At 32.2% G+C, this 21,430-nt stretch overlaps 1 protein-coding gene across 1 annotated transcript; it reads right to left on the bottom strand.

The window, feature by feature from the left end:
• Positions 1 to 14,979: 14,979 nt before the first annotated feature.
• Positions 14,980 to 17,381, bottom strand: LOC110933005 (basic salivary proline-rich protein 1). The gene is made up of 3 exons (XM_022176248.2): positions 17,303 to 17,381; positions 15,767 to 17,215; positions 14,980 to 15,423 (listed from the first exon to the last, which is right to left on the bottom strand). Exons 1-3 carry the CDS (start codon positions 17,379 to 17,381, stop codon positions 15,122 to 15,124), a joined length of 1,830 nt encoding a protein of 609 aa, XP_022031940.2. The 3' UTR covers positions 14,980 to 15,121.
• Between the last annotated feature and the right edge of the window lie 4,049 nt (positions 17,382 to 21,430).

The raw sequence follows: 21,430 nt of genomic DNA, 5'->3' as shown, positions 1-21,430 counted from the left end.
CCATATTAAAGAAGGGAGTCATGTCTCTTAAAAAGGTGTTTGAGATTGAGTTTGAAAATAACTTATTGTTTTTTTTTAAAAAGTTAATAAGTTAAAAAAATGTTTGTCATTGACAAAAATGTTTTTTATTTTGGCTTTTTAAGGAGTAAAAAGTTGTTCTTCAAAAGATATAAAAACTTGGTTTCTTAAATGGCTTTTGACTTTTTGAACATAAAATTACAAATCTAACCACATCCTTTAGAATAACAACTAAAAATAAAAACTTATCATATCTTTTTTTGTTAGTTTACTATTTCCCCACCACAAAAGCTAATCCAAACAAAAAAACTTATTTTGAAACCACTTTTGACAAAAGAGAACTTTTAAAGTTAATAGCTTGGCCCCTTGGCAGTCGTCTTCTTGGTGCAGGTGGTGGTATGTTAACTCGGTCGTAAGTTGCTTGGCCCTTTGCGGTTACATTCTTGGGGGGCTAGAGTTTCCAAACGTGAATTGTTAATGAAAAGTGATGAATGGTGTTACAACTATGCATGCCAAAACACAATTCTCATCCCCCAAATCAAAAGAAAAGACACTTGACCCATAATTATTTTTATTTATTATATATGATAGATAAATTATATTGGTATTAACTAGAAATTCTTACCATATCTTTGAGCTAGACTCAAAATTTGTATCATATTTTATTGTGTATATAACTACTATAACTTTAACAATAATAAAGTGTATACAATAAACAAAACATATGCGATTCAATGAAATATGGTAAACGACAATGTAGTATACTTCCCATCCTAATAGAGAAATGAACTTAAATTGAATCATGGTAAACGATAATGTATTATACTTTCCAAGATATCTAAATAGAGAAATGTACTTAAATTTAATATTAATATATTTATTCCTTACTAAAATCTATATCTATACTATATAATAAAAGAAATCTGTTTTGGGACACTTGTCGTTCTCTCATTTAATTGATTAAAATTATTAATAATACTAATAATAATAATAATATTAATAATAATAATAATAATATTTATCAGTTTTGATTATATGTGATTCCGTCAATTCACTTATTGGAAAACATGGGGTTGGGTGATTTACTACTTTAGACGCATGTAGATTCAAACTAATTTTAATAAATAAATTCATAATATCTTAGATTAAAGATAAAAGAAAAATAAATAACAACTAATTTTGTTTTCTAGAAAATTTTTGTTAAACTTTTACGATATATATATCTATACTATATAATAAAACTAGGTTATAACCCGTGTATTACACAAGTTGAATAAATCTATTTTATACTATATAATAAAAGAAATCAATAAAAGGACACTTGTCATTATTCTAGACAATGGGTATAAAAGAACACACCTTTCCACCAAGATAAATAAATTTCATATCAACTTATCTCTTTCTTTTCGACTCTAACTCGCACAATAGTAGACAAAGGAGTTGATGTTGAGTGAAATGGTGAATTTATAGCAATGATAGGAGATTCCTTAATCGGTCAAATTTATTACATATTGATTGAAATTGGACCTTTGGAGTGCTTTTGCGGTTTATCCCAATAGGTTTCGTTTATTAATTGCATTTAAGAACCGAACTTATTATTGTATTATTATAATTAATTGTGATTATATTCTCATTTAATTATTTTTTTTATTTTTTTGATATTAATGTAGAAAGACCATTTCACCCCTTACTAACATCATTAAGTTGTTGTACCATAAGTATAAAAGATTGTAATTACTTAAATTTGGTTGGTAGTTTCCTGTGCTATGCACGCCTTAAATTTTGTGTGACCAGCTTATGGTACAAGCTCTTATCACGTTTTGTTTGGCTTCTCTTACATTGTCTTTTGGCTAATTATCTTTTATCCATACATAAACATTTTCCCCGAACGCACAACAAAATGAAGGACAGTAACTGTTGGTCATGCCGTGCATCGCACGGGCCTACCCTCTAGTTTAATTAAATGAGTAGTAAATAATAATTAGCTAATGATGCTTTGTGGTAGCACTACCAGTCAAAAAAAGGCCCAAAACGCCCGAGGGTACAGTGTTCTCCCGCGTTTTTAAGACGCTTTGAGAGAGGTTTGCGCCCCACCACATGTGGTCTCACAAAACTTCAATTCTATGGACGTGTGGTTTCTCAACCCTCTTCAAAAGACGTCACAGTTGTCAAATTTTTTTATTTTTATTTTTTCTTTTTCATTGTTTTAGATGGTGTAAAATAGATGTTAAATATATATATTATACTACATACACATATACATATAAATTCAGTTTTGACATCTAAAAGTCAAATTGCAGGTTTTGTTCCCTTTTATAGATAAGAAAGCAGTTTATTATTTATTACTAAAATGTTGTATTAACTTTATTCTGCAACATATTCTTTATAAACTATGCTTACTTTGACATAACCTAATAGCTATATTTCCTTATTATAAGTCTCTTATAATTGAAAATTAGTACATATTATTACCTTGCTGGTGAACACATTTACTCTATGTTTAGGGAACAATTTGATTAGGTTGCTGATATTGAATTGAATATCACACCAAATTACAATAGCAGTTTATATTGCTACTATTCACCCAAATCAAGCACCTTAAATAAGTCAGTGTTTCTCTATATTCAAAAAACGAACTATAACTGACGATTATTAAATTGCAACAGTCAATTCAATCCAAATACTGCAATAGAAACATAAAATCTACCACAATTCGTTGGTTAATCACGTATAGTTCTTAATCGATTAGAATCAGAAAAAAGGAAATTGACTCACCGTAACTTAAAATCAGGAAGAAGGCGAACAAAGGGGCGGAGTTTTTCGAAATCAATGACCCCTGTCTTTCATTGTTATTCCTTGAATGAGGTAAGCAAGACCCCATACTACACACTACATACACATACATAAAAATTGGGTTCTATATTATTTGTATAAACACCGATTGGAAACCCTCACATTGCATTTGATGAAACCCTAATCAATATAAACACACACACTAACACTCACGAATCGGATCGAATTTATAAAAGGAAAAATTCGGGCTGTTTTTACCTCTTGCTGCTCCAAATCTTCATTACCATACATTATCTTCATCTTAGAGATATAGATATTGCACTTAAAGGTCTCAACCATCAAAATACGATCCAAGGGCTAAAAAGTGGTTCCTAATTATGCAATGGTTATCATTTAAACCTTATTCCATGAGACTTGAGGTAAGATGCAAAGAGCATTCTTTTGAGTTTTAAACCATATTAAGTTCATTATTTAATCATTATTGTTGCAATTATTAGGTATTATAGATAATAATACCCCATGAAATTACCTTTTAGTAATTTTCGTTTCTAATTGGTTAGCATCTTTTAAGTTTTAAAACCATTTATAGTTATAATTAAATTCATAATAACGTTGATTAAGTTTTTTTATATTTAATTATTATTATTATTATTTATTTTTATTTTTATTTCATATGATGTTCATCAACTATCTGATAAAATTGCAAAAAAGGTTGTAACCTTATTTGTATGATGTTTAGCAATTACTAAACCAAATAATAATGACTTAATTATAAAATTCAATCAAGTAATCGGTTACGGAGAACTTGAAATGGAAAAGCAATGTAAATATGAGGAAGGTGATGATGTTCAACTAAGTCAAATGATTTAATTCTTTATCAAGTATTTAACAATACTTAATTTATAAAGTTATCAATTTAATTGTATTTATCAATTTATACTCATGTAGAAAGACTAATTCCCTTTACTAACTTCATTGAGTTGTTGTACTATAAGCATAATATGTTGCAATTATTTAAATTTGGTTGGAACCCTTGTGAAATGCTTTATACAATAGTATAGATAAACGCAATCAATTTAAATCTTTTGCGCGGGTTGAAAACATCCGAGCCGTTAAAGTTTGCTGCCCAATCCTGTCAAACAATACCTCCTCGAATATTTCCTCTGCATCTATATTGCCTATATATAGTATCAATTAAATCACACAAAAGCATCATATGTTTAAAAAAAATAGTAAAGTAGAAATTAAAAAAGGAAATACCAATAGGCCAAATAAATGTCTATCTCCAAATGAATAACTTTTCTCGTACCCACCCTTTTACACCTCCATATACATGAAGCTGCAAAAGGAAAAAGACTATAAATTTATGAACAATTAAACAATACATTGGTAAATGGTTCCAGATACTATAGTCATGCAAGGGTACCTTGATGAAGTATGAAGTGTCTGTCTTTTTGTATCCAATAACCTGTGTGTATACTTTATATGTAATATAAAATCATAATTTGAAAAAAAAACCCCTAAATCACCAAAAACATAATAAAACATTAATATAAACTCATAGATTATGTAAAAGAAAACTGTTATCCTATTTGAATATTTTAAGAAACAAACCAAAGTTTTTTCGAATAAATGTTGAAATGGGTATAAAAGAACACACCTTTCCACCAAGATAAATAAATTTCATATCAACTTATCTCTTTCTTATCTCTTTCTTTTCGACTCTAACTCGCACAATAGTAGACAAAGGAGTTGATGTTGAGTGAAATGGTGAATTTATAGCAATGATAGGAGATTCCTTAATCGGTCAAATTTATTACATATTGATTGAAATTGGACCTTTGGAGTGCTTTTGCGGTTTATCCCAATATGTTTCGTTTATTAATTGCATTTAAGAACCGAACTTATTATTGTATTATTATAATTAATTGTGATTATATTCTCATTTAATTATTTTTTTAGTTTTTTAATATTAATGTAGAAAGATCATTTCACCCCTTACTAACATCATTAAGTTGTTGTACCATAAGTATAAAAGATTGTAATTACTTAAATTTGGTTGGTATCCTTATGAAATGCTTTATAATATAGTATAGATAGATAGATATAAATATAGATAATTATTTTTTTTATTTTTTAATATTAATGTAGAAAGACCATTTCACCCCTTACTAACATCATTAAGTTGTTGTACCATAAGTATAAAAGATTGTAATTACTTAAATTTGGTTGGTATCCTTATGAAATGCTTTATAATATAGTATAGATTAGGTTCTAGCATTAATGTACTGTACTATATGTTAATATGGTGTTTCATGCATTGCTTTGTTGCAAATTGTGTTGTTTTATTTGTAAATTATTATTATTATTATTTATAATAATCTAATTAATTTAGCCAAAATCTTGTTAATAATATATTAGAATATATATATATATATATATAGTTATTTTAATACTTTTATTATTTTAATATTATAATAATAATTCCTTTTTTTACTGTTTAACTTTAATTTAATGATTTTTTAGTATCACGGGGTGGGATAAGCTTGGTGTCAACCGGTACTGGTATCGAAAATACCGGTACGGTCTTGTTTGGTATCGGTACAAATAGTAATTTTAATATTTTAATAATATATATAGTTTTTTATATATTTTTATTATTTTAATATTATAATAATAATTCTTTTCTTTACTTTTTAACTTTAATTTAATGATATTTTTATGATACTTATGATCTTTCGGTTTAAATTTTATCTTAATCTATTAATTCTGATACTAATATCATGGATAAGTTCTTAATATTTGATATCATTTGGATCCCTTTACCTATTTTTTTATTATATGTTTTCTTTGAAAATATATTGTTGTGTTTTTATTACGAATTATATTTGAGCTACTTTTAATATATTAGTTACTTCGAAATTTAAATTTATGGTTACCTTGTCAAAGATCATTTTATAGAATAATCATAAGTTTGGAATAATTATCTTTAAACCAATTATTAAAACAAATTAAGATCAAAGTTAACTTTAAACTAATCTACCTTTATCTATTATATATTATTTAGTATAATGTGTTATTGATGATATTAATTTTAATGATTATTGATATATAATTATTTTATTTTATTTTTTATCTTATCTCTTATTTATTTAATATAAATTAAATGCAATTAATAGGATTTTTATAGGATGATGCATTTAAAACAACCATAAATTTTGGTTTTAAAATAGAACATATAACTAAATTTTAGAATATATATAGATATATTTATTCCTTACTAAAATCTATATCTATACTATATAATAAAAGAAATCTGTTTTGGGACACTTGTCGTTCTCTCATTTAATTGATAAAAATTATTAATAATACTAATAATAATAATAATATTAATAATAATAATAATATTTATCAGTTTTGATTATATATGATTCCGTCAATTCACTTATTGGAAAACATGGGGTTGGGTGATTTACTACTTTAGACGCATGTAGATTCAAACTAATTTTAATAAATAAATTCATAATATCTTAGATTAAAGATAAAAGAAAAATAAATAACAACTAATTTTGTTTTCTAGAAAATTTTTGTTAAACTTTTACGATATATATATCTATACTATATAATAAAACTAGGTTATAACCCGTGTATTACACAAGTTGAATAAATCTATTTTATACTATATAATAAAAGAAACCAATAAAAGGACACTTGTCATTATTCTAGACCATCTACTATTATTTAATTATAGATAATTATTATTTTATTTAAACTATATTTATCAACTTTTATTTATTTATTATGTTATTGTTATTGTTTATGATTGTTTCTTTTGCGTTTTTTTTTAAAGGATAGATGTGTTGAAGAACTAATATGTAGTTGTTATCTAAATCATAGATTACGTTGGTGTTTGTATAATCATAGATTACGTTGGTGTTTGTATGACTATTGTTATACATAAATATTATATATTTTAGTATAACTATTAATGTATATGTATGACAAAAAGTAATATTTTTTTATTAATATCATTATTATCACTGCTATTTGTATTATTTATAATTGCTAACATTATTATTATTATTTTACCTTTCTGATATTGATATATTTGTGTATGAGATTTTAATCAAGTTACCAGAAAAGTCTACGAGCCAGTCTAGGAATGTGCATAAGCAGTGGCCGTTTTTGCTATCAACACCTAATTTTGTTATGTTGCATTGTGACCATATATCCATAGATCTCCACTTCCACTATCTGTCTAAGCCAATGTCAGTCACTATCCAATGTTGGTTTGTTTTTAGGATTCACCCATAGTCAATTGTATCTGGCATTATTAATAATTACAAGTAGAGACAGGTAAACTACTAATTCTAGATAGAGATAGTAAAGTTATGAATAAAAGATGTAATTTTGTGTACAAATAAATATATAGATATTTATGAACTATGTGAATATTCTTTGGATTCAAATTACTTTTGGTAATATGCGAATTATAATTGTAACATTTTATTTCTCATTACATAAATGTAATGTAATACGTAAATACAATGATAAGTATTATATAATATATTTATTTTTGTATTATTTTCAACGACAGTTTGATTACATGTTTTTTGATGAATTTTATAATACTAACATACATCATCTTTATATTAAATCATTTATGTCAATTTAGTATATAAATGTCTCCGTCTTTGATTTGCATTTACAAGAAATATTTATTATAAAGTTTAAATTGTTCAACCCGTGTAACACACGGGGAACTAACCTAGTATATACATAAGCGAAGATATCTAACACACATCACAAATCATACAAATAAATTTTGATAATATGTCACGTATTAGTTAACAACAAAATAACTACTCACACAAACACTTGCCAGGGGAAACCCTAGTTAGTTTTAATTAAAAAGATAACCAGGGTGTTCTTCTCTCTCCCCAAGTAACCGTCATAGATTAAAAAACTAAAAACCGTTCAGATCAAGATCAACAGATGAAAGCGTGTGGAAATGAGTAGTATCTAAATTCGCATCTATTCGATCAATCGCCACATCACCATTGTCGCTACCTCTACGCGTATTCAATCCTCATGCCTGTTCATGTATTTTTGATCGCCAGATCTAATCTAATGGTATCTATTATTTATAATCCGTATTTCGTATTCAACTGCTTATATTGTAGGAAACATTTCAACAGAAGACGCGATGTCTGTCGCGATTAAAGCTAAGCTTCAGTAACCATCAGATCAATTATCATACCTCTTCTGGTGATGTCACTGCTGACAAAATAGATTTTTGAATTAATAATTATAAAACTGTTACATGTTTATAAAATCAAAAATAAGTTTCTCTGTGAAATTTTCAAACTTATTATAAATTGAATTACCTAAGATCTGGATTTAGTTTTATCAGTATTCTAGAGTTATGTGATTAATGGATGTCTGGTTCTATATGGCCATCACCACCATGTGTCAGAATAAGTTTGAAGAAGAGGGTCTAGGAAATCAGAGTAACTGCTATTTTATTGTAAATTACTATTTCCATGATAATATTTTGATAAGTAAAACATACTTTCTTTGTAAATTGATAATGTGAATTGTTCAAGCCTATTATCAATTGAATTATTGTTGATAAATCTTAAGAGTTTCTATATATGGATTCTATGTTTATGTAATTTATAACCAAACCAGTTTGTTGTTGAATTGATAATTATTAAACTCTTTACATGTTTGTTTATAAATCAAATAAGTTACTCTCTCTGTGAATTGTAAATGCATAACCGAACCGGTTCAAACCTATTATAATTTTATTTTAGGAAATTGGCCTGTAATAATCCCACCTAGACCTTATTGGCCATTAATAATCCCACCTCAGAATATTCCCCCCACCAGTCCCACCTTTCACCTATTTTTCCTACAATGGTCCCCCGTTAAAAAAACTTAATGGAGTTAAGCTTCTTTCCAAATTACAAACAAATTTTTTAGGGCTTTTTATTAGAACGACGATACGAGTCCATTGATGTAAAACTTGCCTCGAAACGGTGCTCCAAACGATGAAAACGGCGCTTCAATTCGGGTGTTTAAATTTCCAATTAACCAAAATCAAGTCACTTGGAGCACCATTTCGAAGTAAATTTTACATCAATGGACTCGTATCATCGTTTTGATCAAAAACCCTAAAAATCTGTTTCTAATTTGGAAAAAAGCTTAACTCCGTTAAGTTTTTTTAACGGGGGACCATTGTAGGAAAAATAGGTGAAAGGTGGGACTGGTGGCGGGAATATTCTGAGGTGGGATTAATAATGGCCAATAAGGCTTAGGTGGGATTATTACAGGCCAATTCCCCTTTTATTTTTTTATAAGATATATAATTTTATATTCATTTTTTGAATTCTGCCTTGGGCTTACGCCTCGGTTCGCCTTGAGGCTTACGCCTAGTGAGGCGAAGGGAAAACGCCTCAAGGCTCGATTCCTTTCTTTTAAACCTTGCACGAGCCCATATCAGTGCTAACGTCTTTGAAGCGTTTGCTATAAGTGGGTACCCCCTATCCATTTCATTGCGTATCTTCGCAGTCTCGCTCAAGACTATTTTTATGAAGGCACTGAGCTCGTGTTTTATATCGCCACCTTATGCGTTGAAAGCTCTATGCAAATAATCATTTAGGTCGGCCAATTGTGAACCCAAACAATCTAGTGCACCATGGGTCTCCTCGACTATTGCTTTCAACTTGGTTATGGATGATTCCGGATCTATAACTCTTCATCCAAACAGATCAACATCTCTTTGGACCCACCTTGATCTTTCTTCACTCCTTGTCGAGACACGTCCCGACCACGACCTTTATCTGCAATCGCGATACTTTATTTTGCCATCCCTTGAATTGTTTTGGCTCTGATTCCACTTGTCACATAGTTCTTTAGACTCACGTGCGGCCTTAGATTAGATCTAAGTAAGCCTTAACAGGTCAATAATGTTGGTATTTAACAAGAGAAGACTTGATTACAAATATACGGAATAATTGTATTGCTATAAGAAATGTTACAAAGAGCTTTATAAGGTGATTTTTGGAGGTAACTACAAATGAGCCATCTAAGTTCTATATACTAGTTTTCATGGTCTAAATTACTCTACATCTAGAATGATCTATACTATTCTTCATACAAAGATCTAGTCTAACATCTCTAGCAAGATCTAGAGAGTTCTTGATGCCTCCACACTTTTCTAGAGGTGTGTAGCATGTTTAGGAGTGTTCTTGGGTCTTCTGGATTGTCTTAGACTTGGCCAGGTTGCATTGCAGTGTTCCAGATAGTTCTGGGTTAATCCGGAGAGTTCTTGGGTGTTTTGAAATCTTCCAGGGTATTCCAGCTCGTTCCGGAGTGCCCTAGATGTTTCTAGTTAAAATCTAATACCATTAATGGTTCAAATATTAAGTAAAACACAAAATTTAAAATTTTCATATGAGTAAAATGCCATTTTAGTCCCTGTGGTTTGGGTAGTTTTGTCAGTTTAGTCCAAAGATTTCATTTGTCACATGTGGGTCCAAAAAGTTTTCGACATTGCCATATTAGTCCAATTGACTTAACGCCATCCATTTTAGTGTAAAATAAATGGCATTTTTGTCAATTTATCCATTTATAAAAGCCTTTAAATCAAAATAAAAAAAACCACCAACCATACCCCCTTTTCTTGCGAACGTACCACCACCTCACCTCATAAATTATGGCGAACCATCTCCGACACCGCAATCCTTGCCCACCCAGCCGCCACGACGACACATGTATGCGGTCCGCCGTTTATGTTGTGAGTCAATGCCAGTCATGGCTGGAACACTAGTAGCCACCTGCTTTCGAAGCGAGCAGGACAAAGGGGTGGTCTGATAAGAACTTAGCATCGAGATGTTCCTTTCGTTGCTCGATCCTGCAAAAGTGGATTACCAAAGATCCAACCGATTGAAGAGTTCATTGGGTCAACTCAGTTGAGTCTGGATTCAAGAAAACTTCATGGTGACGCATCTCAAAGATCAAACCGAAGAAAATTGGGAAAAGTGGTGCACTCAGTAACGACAATAGAAGTGTGTAGATTAAGAATCAGAAAGATGGTGGCAAATCAACGAGGGTTTGTGAATCGAGTTTTGAAAGTTGCTCCAATTTGATGCTTCATTTGAGATTTCCTGTAAGCTTCATTGATAAGGCGAGATTGTTCTTTTCAATAGAATCATCGGGTTTAAACAATGGATTTTTTGGATGGTTTCCGAAATGTTGTTGTTTTCAAAATAAGCCTCTTTGAGCTTATGGAATGAGATTGATTGGTTATAAGGTGGAGGTGAACAATTGTTGAAGGAGGTAGGATGAGCTTGACTGGTTAGAGGGTTGAATTAAAGGTATAATTAAATACTAGACGAAATAACAAAATTGCCCCTGAGGTAACTAAGGACAATGGATGGGGTTAAGCCAGTTGGACTAAAAATGGAAATGTTGAAAACTTTTTAGACTCACAGACAATAAATGAAACTTTTGGACTAAACTGGCTAAACCACATCGACTAAAATGGCCAGTTTTCATATGAACAAATTGTTATTTTGAATAAATCAACGCACAAACCACATCGACTAAAATGGCATTTCGAATTGCGATTAGGGATGAGATCGGTACGATACCGGTACCGTACCGGTACCGATACCGTAAATACCGTTACCGAAATTGAGGAAATGTGGATACCGATTACCGTACCGTATTTATAGATTCGGTACCGGTACGGTACCGGTATTTCGGTACTTTACCATATTGGTACCGCTTTGGTGTCATCCATTGTTTTACCTAAAAAAATTCCATGTGCAACACATCCATCCATTATAAATTGAACTAGAGTAATATATAGAGGAACGTAAACAAATGGTGAACATATTAAGTAGTCAAAAAAATCAAAAGGTAAACATCCACGGGTTCGACTTTTAACATCCAAATTCCAACATGTCTAAAAAATCATCATAATTGATTAAAAATAACCAAACAAAAGAAACTTGTTATTGGTTTTTGAAAAACAATGTTCAAGAAAATATAACTTCATAGTGGGATCTAAGATAATAGCAACATACATAAGGTCATTATTAAATTCGGTATTAATACCGGTATTTACTGAAAAATACCGGTACAGATACCGGTTTTTACCGATACCGAATTTCGAAAAATCTATTACCGATACCGGTACCGTTTATGATCGGTACGGTACGACATCGGTACGGTACCGGTATGGTACGGTACGGTACCGGTATTTCGGTAAAAAATCTCATCCCTAATTGCGATTGGTTTCTACAAACGTTGACGGAAACCTTCAAATAAGGGTTCTCTAATTGACCCGACTACTTGTCTGTTGTCGAATAAGTCCAACCAAGAGTTGACCAGAGCCATCTCTTCTTCTATGGTCCACCTGTTTCTTGCCATTTTTTATTATGAATCTTTGAAGTGAATTATTAGTTGAGAAACACACATGAAATAAGAATTGAATTTATAGCTAGTAAAAACTAGCCGTTACAAAATTAGCCGTTTGAAAAAGAGCTCTTGTAAGAATTAACAATTCTTTTTTTACTATTTTATTTGAATTTATTATTTACTAAAAATACTAGATAACGAAATAAAATAATACAAAGTAAATAATAAACTAGTTATATTGTTATGAATTTTATTATTTTTGTATTTATAAATATTTTACTTAGTTATAAATAATATATAATTAAGGTAATAAATTATAAAATAGATTATATAGATTATAATAAGTTAAATAAAAAGAAAAGCTGGTGATGAGGTGAAGGTTTGAAATGATTTATTATTATGGATTTGTGAGAAACAATGGCGTTTAGAATGATGATGGTTTTGATTGATATAACATGCTAATTATGCGGTCCGAATGTTGGACCATGAATTTTTTGTTGTGGATGCTCTAACTAACATGGATTTCACCTTCCATAGTCATATAAGAATAATCCCAAATAAAGTAAAGTGACGAATCACATAATCACATTCGAAATATTCGTGTGTATGTTAAAACTTATGTATGAATAGACCTACTCTCTCATTGACATTTAAATTATCGACTAAACATTTAAATCATCTTTTAACTAAACTCATTTACCATTTACCCATTATCCCATTTAAATTATAATTTTATAAACTCAAGTTCAATTCTCACTTGTGTCATATTGAGGTGGATATTGGTCAATGATGGTGACAGACCCACCGAGGGGGTTCGATCCTGAGCCGCACCCAGGTTTTCATCTGGCTGTTACTTCAGCGAGGCAACTCGTGTGGAGGCAGTACGGTTTCCGGGGGAACGCTGTAACCAAGTCTGGCAAACCCAGCGCGGGCCCGGTTAAGACAACGTAAGTCTGGACAGACTTGGCTAGAGCCGCTGATTAGACGGTGTGACATTGGGTCACTTAAAAAGAAAGTCACCGCTCAAAAAAAAAAAAAATGTGGCAATGCATTGCGCAAACATAAGTCAAACTTTTATAGGGCCCATATTTATACTCGCCCAAGGCTCTGGAATTTTTTAGGATTATGAGAGACGGCTCTGAAAAATATTATTAAATTTCACAAACATAAAAAAAAACGAAAACAAGTCTGCTTCATGTATATATATAACTATAATAGTAGTTGTTATCGTCTGATGTTTATATCAAATCCTTACGTTTGTAGGATTTATTAATATATGTTGATCACGCGTGCGTAATATCGTTGCAATAATGGACCTTGCATTCGGTTTTGTCAATATTATGATCACAACAGTCTCTATCGGATCCGGTTTTACCTTACTTGAATTTTTTTATTAGTGTTAGCTATTTTCAAAAAAATAATATTAAATAAAGCAAATTGGTTAAAAATAAATGACACATACTCTTAATGTTATTTGTTTGGGTTCCTGGTTGTTCGTATCGGGTTAATCGCATTTCCATGTTTGGAAATTTATCCGATAACCATTTTTGAATAACATTTGGCTTGATCGGATTCGGTTTATATGGATATCGGGTTGTTCAGATCGGGTTTCAGGTTGTTACAAACATTGTATTGCTTATAAGACTATGGGTTTCAGGTTGTTACAAACATTGTAAGGGTATAAGGAGTGGTTAAACACTTTAAAGTGGCAAACCAAAAAACCGACCAATGAGAGCGCGCCATGTCAATTAGGCAAAAGTGTTTAAACTTTGGTGAAAAATGTTGGCAATGGTTTAAACACTTGGTGAAGTGGTAAACTATTTTTAAAAAAAAAAAGAAAAAAGGTGTGATTGGTTGAGATAGGAATGGACCCCACCCACAATACCCTCCCTCTCTCTCCTTCTCCCTCTTCTCGAATCGGTAATCCATCACCGATTTTGCTCCTTTGCCGCGTCCCAAGTTTGCCGGCGGCGGTGTTTGCCGCTCGGCAAACACGTTTGCCGTTGATTGCCGCATGCCACTCCGTATCCCCTAATGCTTATAAGACTATGGGGTGTGGAGGGACTTGGATTGGTGTCATTGCTCGACACGTGGCAGGTGTGGGCTCCACCAGTCCACACCCCAAAAAGTGGGGTGTGGAAGGGCGTGGCCAGGCCGGCGTTGCGGAAGGGGCTAGCCAAACGGTCATCAACACCCAGCCAACCATTGCCAGATACATTACCCTAGGCCAGTGCCCCACGCTAAGCACTATTGCCACGCCAAGTGGGCAACGCCCACCAAAACACAAAACCGGGGTGAAGCACCCAGCATTAAAGGGCCAACAACGCCCCTTGACAATGCCCACACCCACTAGGCTAAACAATGGCATGAAACTTGATTACAAACCTTTTGTTAAGCCAGCGACAAACATCAAATACAGAAAACCAAAATATAGCAAACCAATACAAGTATAACCCGAACAAATAGAAGTACAAGCCAGACATGTGTTTATGTTCGTTTGTTAACTAAACGAATAAAAAATAGTTGATCATGTTTGTTTTTTTATTAAAAACACAAACAAAAAACGAACCCCAAAGACAATTCAATAAATAGGTTTAATCGTGTCTTATACAGATATCTGTTGTCAGATTCCTACCATTAAGTCATATTTGCACACTATTATGGTATCATGTTAAACCTTTAAGGTTTAAACTTTCTATGAATTTATTAGACATATAAATATTAGTATGCGAGTGAATGAAGTCTTTTAATACTAGAATTAAAATTAAATTCAATTTCACATGACGAATACACGTTATTCTATTCCATAATTAAACCTACTTGGTCAACTCTTTTTTCTTTTGGACCAACAATAATACTTTCTAAACACTTAAATTCTACATCATCCCCAATATTCAATTACTCTAGTGACATATGATGACAACTGGTAAAAGGCAATGAAATACCATCGATCCTCATTTGATACTGTTCTAGGATCAATGGTTAGTGCTGATAATCCGGTCCATGCACTTCCACCATCACTTAGCAATGGGTGTGTTGGTTTTGTACAAGCTAGTGCACTCGGGTTAACTCGATCATACATGTCCGGTACTTGTGAATCATTTCGGTCCGGATTTGGTGGGGCTCTGGGGTCATCTTGGCCGCGTTTGGTCTGTCCCATTGAACTATCGTGTGTTGGTGACACTGCAACCAGAAAAAAATGTAATGGATTATAACTTTTTTTGTATTGGTGATTTAAACTTAGTTTGTGATTTTAACAATACCTTTTATATTTATAGTATTTATTTAATTATACCAAAAAAATATGTATATTTTTTTAGTTTGTGGATTCTGTGTCAATTATCTAACGAAAATCAAAAGTAGTTGAATCAATCAATAATTAGTAGTGTGACATACACATAGATTATTACTTTTTTTGCAAGCTTGTGATTTTTATCTAAAATTTCTATAATTAGTTACGTATTTATCATAAATATATGCTAAAACAAATAAATTTACTAATAAAAAAATTAATTGTCAAGTGTACCTTCTAGTTCTTCTATAGCCACTTCATAGCTTTCATTGTTTAAGTTCATTTTATCTCCTTGGTGAAACGTTTGGAACTCTGGCGGTGCATCATTAGGTGGTGGAGGTGGTGATGGGTTAACTCCGTAAGTTTCTTGGCCTTTTGACAGTTCTCCATCTGATGATGGTGGTGGTGGTGATTCAACTCGGAGGTAAGTTTCTTGGCCCTTTGAAGGTGCTCCATTTGGTGGTGGTGGTGGTGCTAATGGGTTACCTCGGCCGTATATTTCTTGGCCTCCTGACGGTTCTCCATTTAGTGATGGTGATTCAACTTGGATGTACGTTTTTTGACCCTTTAAAGGTGCTCCATTTGGTAGTGATGGTGATGGGTTAACTCGACCAAAAGTATCTTGGCCTATCAGTGCTCCATCTGGTGATGGTGAGTTAACTCGGATGTAAGCTTCTTGGCCCTTTGTAGGGTTAACTCGACCGCAAGTTTCTTGGCCCTCTGACGGTTCACCATCTGGTGGTGGTGGTGGTGATGATACAACTTGGAGGCAAGTTTCTTGGCCCTTTGAAGGTGCTCCATTTGGTGGTGGTGGTGATGGGTTAACTCGACCATAAGTTTCTTGGCCTGTCAGTGCTCCATCTGGTGATGGTGAGTTAACTCGGAGGTAAGCTTCTTGGCCCTTTGTAGGTGCTCCATTTGGTGGTGGTGGTGATGATGGGTTAACTCGGCCGTAAGTTTCTTGGCCCTTTGGCAGTTCACCATCTGGTGTTGGCGGTGGTGGTGATACAACTGGGAGGTAAGTTTCTTGACCCTTTGAAGGTGCTCCATTTGGTGGTGGTGGCGATGGGTTAACTCGACCAAAAGTTTCTTGGCTTGTCAGTGCTCCATTCGGTGATGATGGTGGTGATGATGGGTTAACCCGACCGTAAGTTTCTTGGCCCTCTGACGGTTCACCATCTGGTGGTGGTGGTGGTGGTGATACAACTCGGAGGTAAGTTTCTTGGCCCTTTGTAGGTGCTCCATTTGGTGGTGGTGGTGGTGATGATGGGTTAACTTGGCCGTAAGTTTCTTGGCCCTTGGGCAGTTCACCTTCTGGTGGTGGCGGTGGTGGTGATACAACTCGGAGGTTAGTTTCTTGGCCCTTTGAAGGTGCTCCATTTGGTAATGGTGGTGATGATGATAGCTTAACTCGATCGTAAGTTTCTTGGTCCTCTGACAGTGCTCCATCTGGTGATGGTGGTGGTGGTGAGTTAACTCGGAGGTAAGTTTCTTGGCCCTTTGGAGGCGGCATTTTTGGTAGCGGTGGGGCTGGTGGGATAATGCGGCCATAAGTAGTCTGGTCATTTGACGATGACCATGAAAGAGATTGTGGTAACCGGAGATTTTCTTCTCCGGTTACCATTTGAATTATGGCCAAATGAGACATTGGCCTTACATGAAAGCTTTCTTTTATGAATACTCCTGTAAACAACACCAGTTATTAGTTTTCAAAGGTACATTGAAAAAAAGTAATGTAATAAAGAAAAAAAGATTTTTATTTAGTCATACCATGTAAATGTCTAGCATTGTAAGCTTCAAGAAGTACAAAGAAAGTTAAAGAGACCAATGCAAACTTCACGTTCACCATTGTTGTCAATGAATGAATGTTCAAGAGTGTATCTATAGCTATTTATACATACAATCATCCAATAAGAATATGGTAATGATTTTAATACTTATATTATTGACTAAATAAATCATAACTACTTCCTAACCCCCACGCGTTTGACTATATGCAGTCAACGTTTCTTAATTCTATGGTGAATAACGAATTATAATCATTCAACTTAGGTAGTGTGAATATTACTACGAAATCACATAATATGCTTGGTTGGTATAATTATTAATAGATTTTAAATGTAAAATATCTAAATGACATAACTAAGTTGTATCTAGAAAGAAAGAGGCGAATGGATGATTTAGATTCAATTCCAAGGAATGGGATCAAATACAAACACTTAAGTTTGTAAAAACCATAAGAACCAATACATAATTGACAAGTGTCCATCAATAAAAAATTAGTTTAGGGGTAATTTAGACTTTTTGACCATATTTATTTATAACTAATTAAAAATAATTACAAAAAATATAATCAGCACAACACTATATAATTAGCACAACATCATTAATCGTTCTTCATTATCAGCACATCGTCCTCGAATCGTTCTCCATTATCAACATAAACGACATTAGCACAACATCTTCAATCGTTCTCCATTATCAGCACACCAGATGTGCTGATTATATCTACTTTTGGTGTTTGTTTGTATTATTTTGTAATTAACACATAATCAGCACCTTATTAGCACAAATATAAAACACCTTTTGTTAACTTTTTTTAAAAAACACTTTTATAAATACAAAAAGGTATAGCAATATGGTACTCATATTAAAGATAAAAAAATACTTGATTTTATGGTATATATTTTTAAAAAAAATAATGAAGTATATAAAAGTTATTTTAGTTTAAAAAACCTTGGTGGAATTTGTATTTACAAAATTACCCCTAATTTGTTAGTAGTAATTTTTAATTATAAGAGTTTTATTTATAATCAATATCAACCCTTGATTTAAATTAACAATGGTTCAGATCTGTTCTTACAGTTCTTATAATTAGCACTGTTTGTACAGGATCTCAACCCTCAATTCCAATTCATTATTTTGTGGAAACGAACAACATAACAAATAGATTCTACATTCTGATTTCATTTCATTAGGTTAAATAAACATTCTATTGAATCTGAAAAAAAATTGTTTATCAACAGATGTAGTGGACATGGCCGACCCTGAAGGTAGGCGGGGAGGACCACCGGCCAGAGCCGGATATTTGGAAAGGGCACGTATTTTAAAAAAAACTTCTATATGAATATGTAAAAATAAATAAATTAATAGGGTATACCCATACAAACACCAATATAGGCCCACTTACAAAACTATTTTTGTGGTTTAGATTAGTTATTAGCTCATTGGCATTAGGTTTATACCTTTAGTGAGCCCAATACCCAATTTCGTTAAAGACTAAAGACACATTTTTTTCAAGCTCGAACATGTACATGAATTCTTAGGGCGGCCCTGGTAGTGGATAACAACTATAATAGGTAGTTGGTCATTTTTCAAACTTTTTACCACATATATTGTCATTTTACAGTAAAAACTATACCACATCATGAAAAAAAAACCAATAATGATATATGTATTATGTTTAGTTTATATTTAAAAAAACACATTTAATTACCTCTTGAGGTGGTGCCTTCGGGATTGAAGATGGAGAAGGACGCCGAAAGACATATCGGAAAAGTCTTTTTATTTGTAAACTAGATTATTAGACCCGTGTACTTCACGGGTTTAATGATATAAATTTGTAAATTATTTAATTTTATATTCTCTTCGTAAATTTATATAAGTGAATTCTTTACCGTAGATGATGCAACAGTTGGTCATGTGTAAAAATTAATTCTCTTATAAACAAACCAACTTTACATAAAAATTGTCCTATACTTTTATTTATCGTCATGGCAAAACATTGGGCGAGAGGAATCTATCTCTTTTCAATATAAATGAAATATTTCTATTTGGCGGTATTAAACGAAATCTAGGGATAAATGTTCAAGTGTTATTATTACTTCCGGAGGATAATATGAGTGTCTCAATAACCTAGTCACCTAGTGATAGGACCTGTAGTCGAGTTCGTTATATAAACTATTCTTTCAATGAATTTTTCTTAATAACGTCACTGGAACATTGACCTTTGTTAATTATCAATGGTATGGCAAGCCTAAAAATATAACTCCATTTAGGACATCTAGTGAGTATAGACTTGTATCAAAATTAGTATGAAGATATTATATCCTTAAACGCGTTTGTTACATAGGTTTAATAACATTAAAAGTGTTTTCAAAGCATGGAAGTAAACCGGTTTTCAAATATCAGATTAACCTATTATTTACCTTTTTTATTATTATAATATAAAATAATAATTTATTGTAAAGAAATCTTTTTTAAAGAATAAGAAGGTGTTGTCACATTGACATTATATGAAATTGTTTATTATAAGTAGAATTTTTACTAATAACTAACTATATATTTTAGATAAGTCAAAATTAAATAATTAATATATAAGTAAACAATAAAATATTTATTAGTATTAAGTTGTTAAGGAATTTTTTATTGTTTTGTATTAATTAATTAAATAATTAATGATAATAATAATAATAAATGTGAATTGAAGGAGAAAATGACATATGGCTTTAAGTAGGCTTTTGTTTAGTATGAGAATGCCATGTGGCATTATCTATAACTTTTTATTAGTATTAGATTCAATGAATATTGGTAAAAAGATGAAATTATACTATATGAGATGGGCACGTGAGGGAGACTTAATAGAAAAGTTAACAGGCGTTAGGTCTAAGAACGGAATGTGCTAACATTTGAAACGTTAGGAACCAAAAATGTTATAGGTGGACAAAACCTGATGTTCGAAGCAAACCCTAAGGATGAAAAATAAAGTTTACTCTTAGATAGTGTTTGGTATGAGGTAATCAGGGTAGGAATGGAATACTCCATTCAAGAGTTATGAAAATAAGATTGTTTGGTTGGCACATGGAATGTAATCAAGCATTACCTAAGTCATTCCATTCCATCTAAAGTATTCCTGCGACCCCCCTTCTTTTTTTTTTTCATTCTGTTCCATATTTTATCTATATGTCGATTTTGCCCTCCTCTTCTTTCACTCTATCCATCTTCCCCGAATCATAATCTCACCTCTGTAAAAAAAAAAACCCTTCCTCGTCATCTCGGTTCGTCTTCTTCCTCCAAATTACCGGTGTCTTCAAAATTACTATTTTCTTCCATTGTTGTTTCCAAATCCCCCACCCACCTATTTTTTCACAACTTTGGTTTAACTCTGGTTGTTACTCTGCCACTGCATCTCACCGCCGTCGTGCTCTCACCGTCCAAATTACTGTTGGAAATTTGAGTGAACTGAACCTCGTGCCAGCATCGGAACTATCGGCTATGTGGACCACGGAAAGACCACACCCACCGACACACTTATCAAGGCCCTAGCCCCCACCGGTGGCGGCGTCGCCAAAAGTAGGACAAAATCGACGCCGTGCCGGAAGAACGTCCTCGCGGTATCAAAGAAGATAGTATTTTTTTCGTAATCAGTGTTTGATACGTTTGTAAGTTAGATCCCCATTTGAACAATATATTGAAACAGAGCGATCTTGTATAACTGTTTTTGAAATCCATGTGTTCATACCAAGTTAGTTATGGTGTTTACTCAAAGCTTAATTTCACTTGATAAAAGTTCGATTTACTTGTGTTAAAGAATTTATGCTATTTGATGTTTTAATTGTGTTTATATGCTGCTGTTTGTTGAATTGGTTCTTCCACCATATATGCTAATTCCAGAAGTTGCTCTTGAGTTTTGAGATTTTGAAGTAAATATTAAATAGCAGAATACAAGTATGAAGTTGAAGTTGTTCTTGGGATTATTGAATTAATCTATTTAAATGATTATAAATATGAAGCTTATGATCGTATTATTCTTGTCATATGTCAGTGAAAATGTGAAATAGTCAAAATTTCTAAAATCATATAAATGATTTTATATATTACCTATACATATAAGTCAGG

The sequence above is a fragment of the Helianthus annuus genome, chromosome 4, assembly GCF_002127325.2.
Source record: "Helianthus annuus cultivar XRQ/B chromosome 4, HanXRQr2.0-SUNRISE, whole genome shotgun sequence".
Lineage (NCBI taxonomy): Eukaryota > Viridiplantae > Streptophyta > Magnoliopsida > Asterales > Asteraceae > Helianthus > Helianthus annuus.
This window is presented reverse-complemented; position numbering and strand designations above follow the sequence as displayed.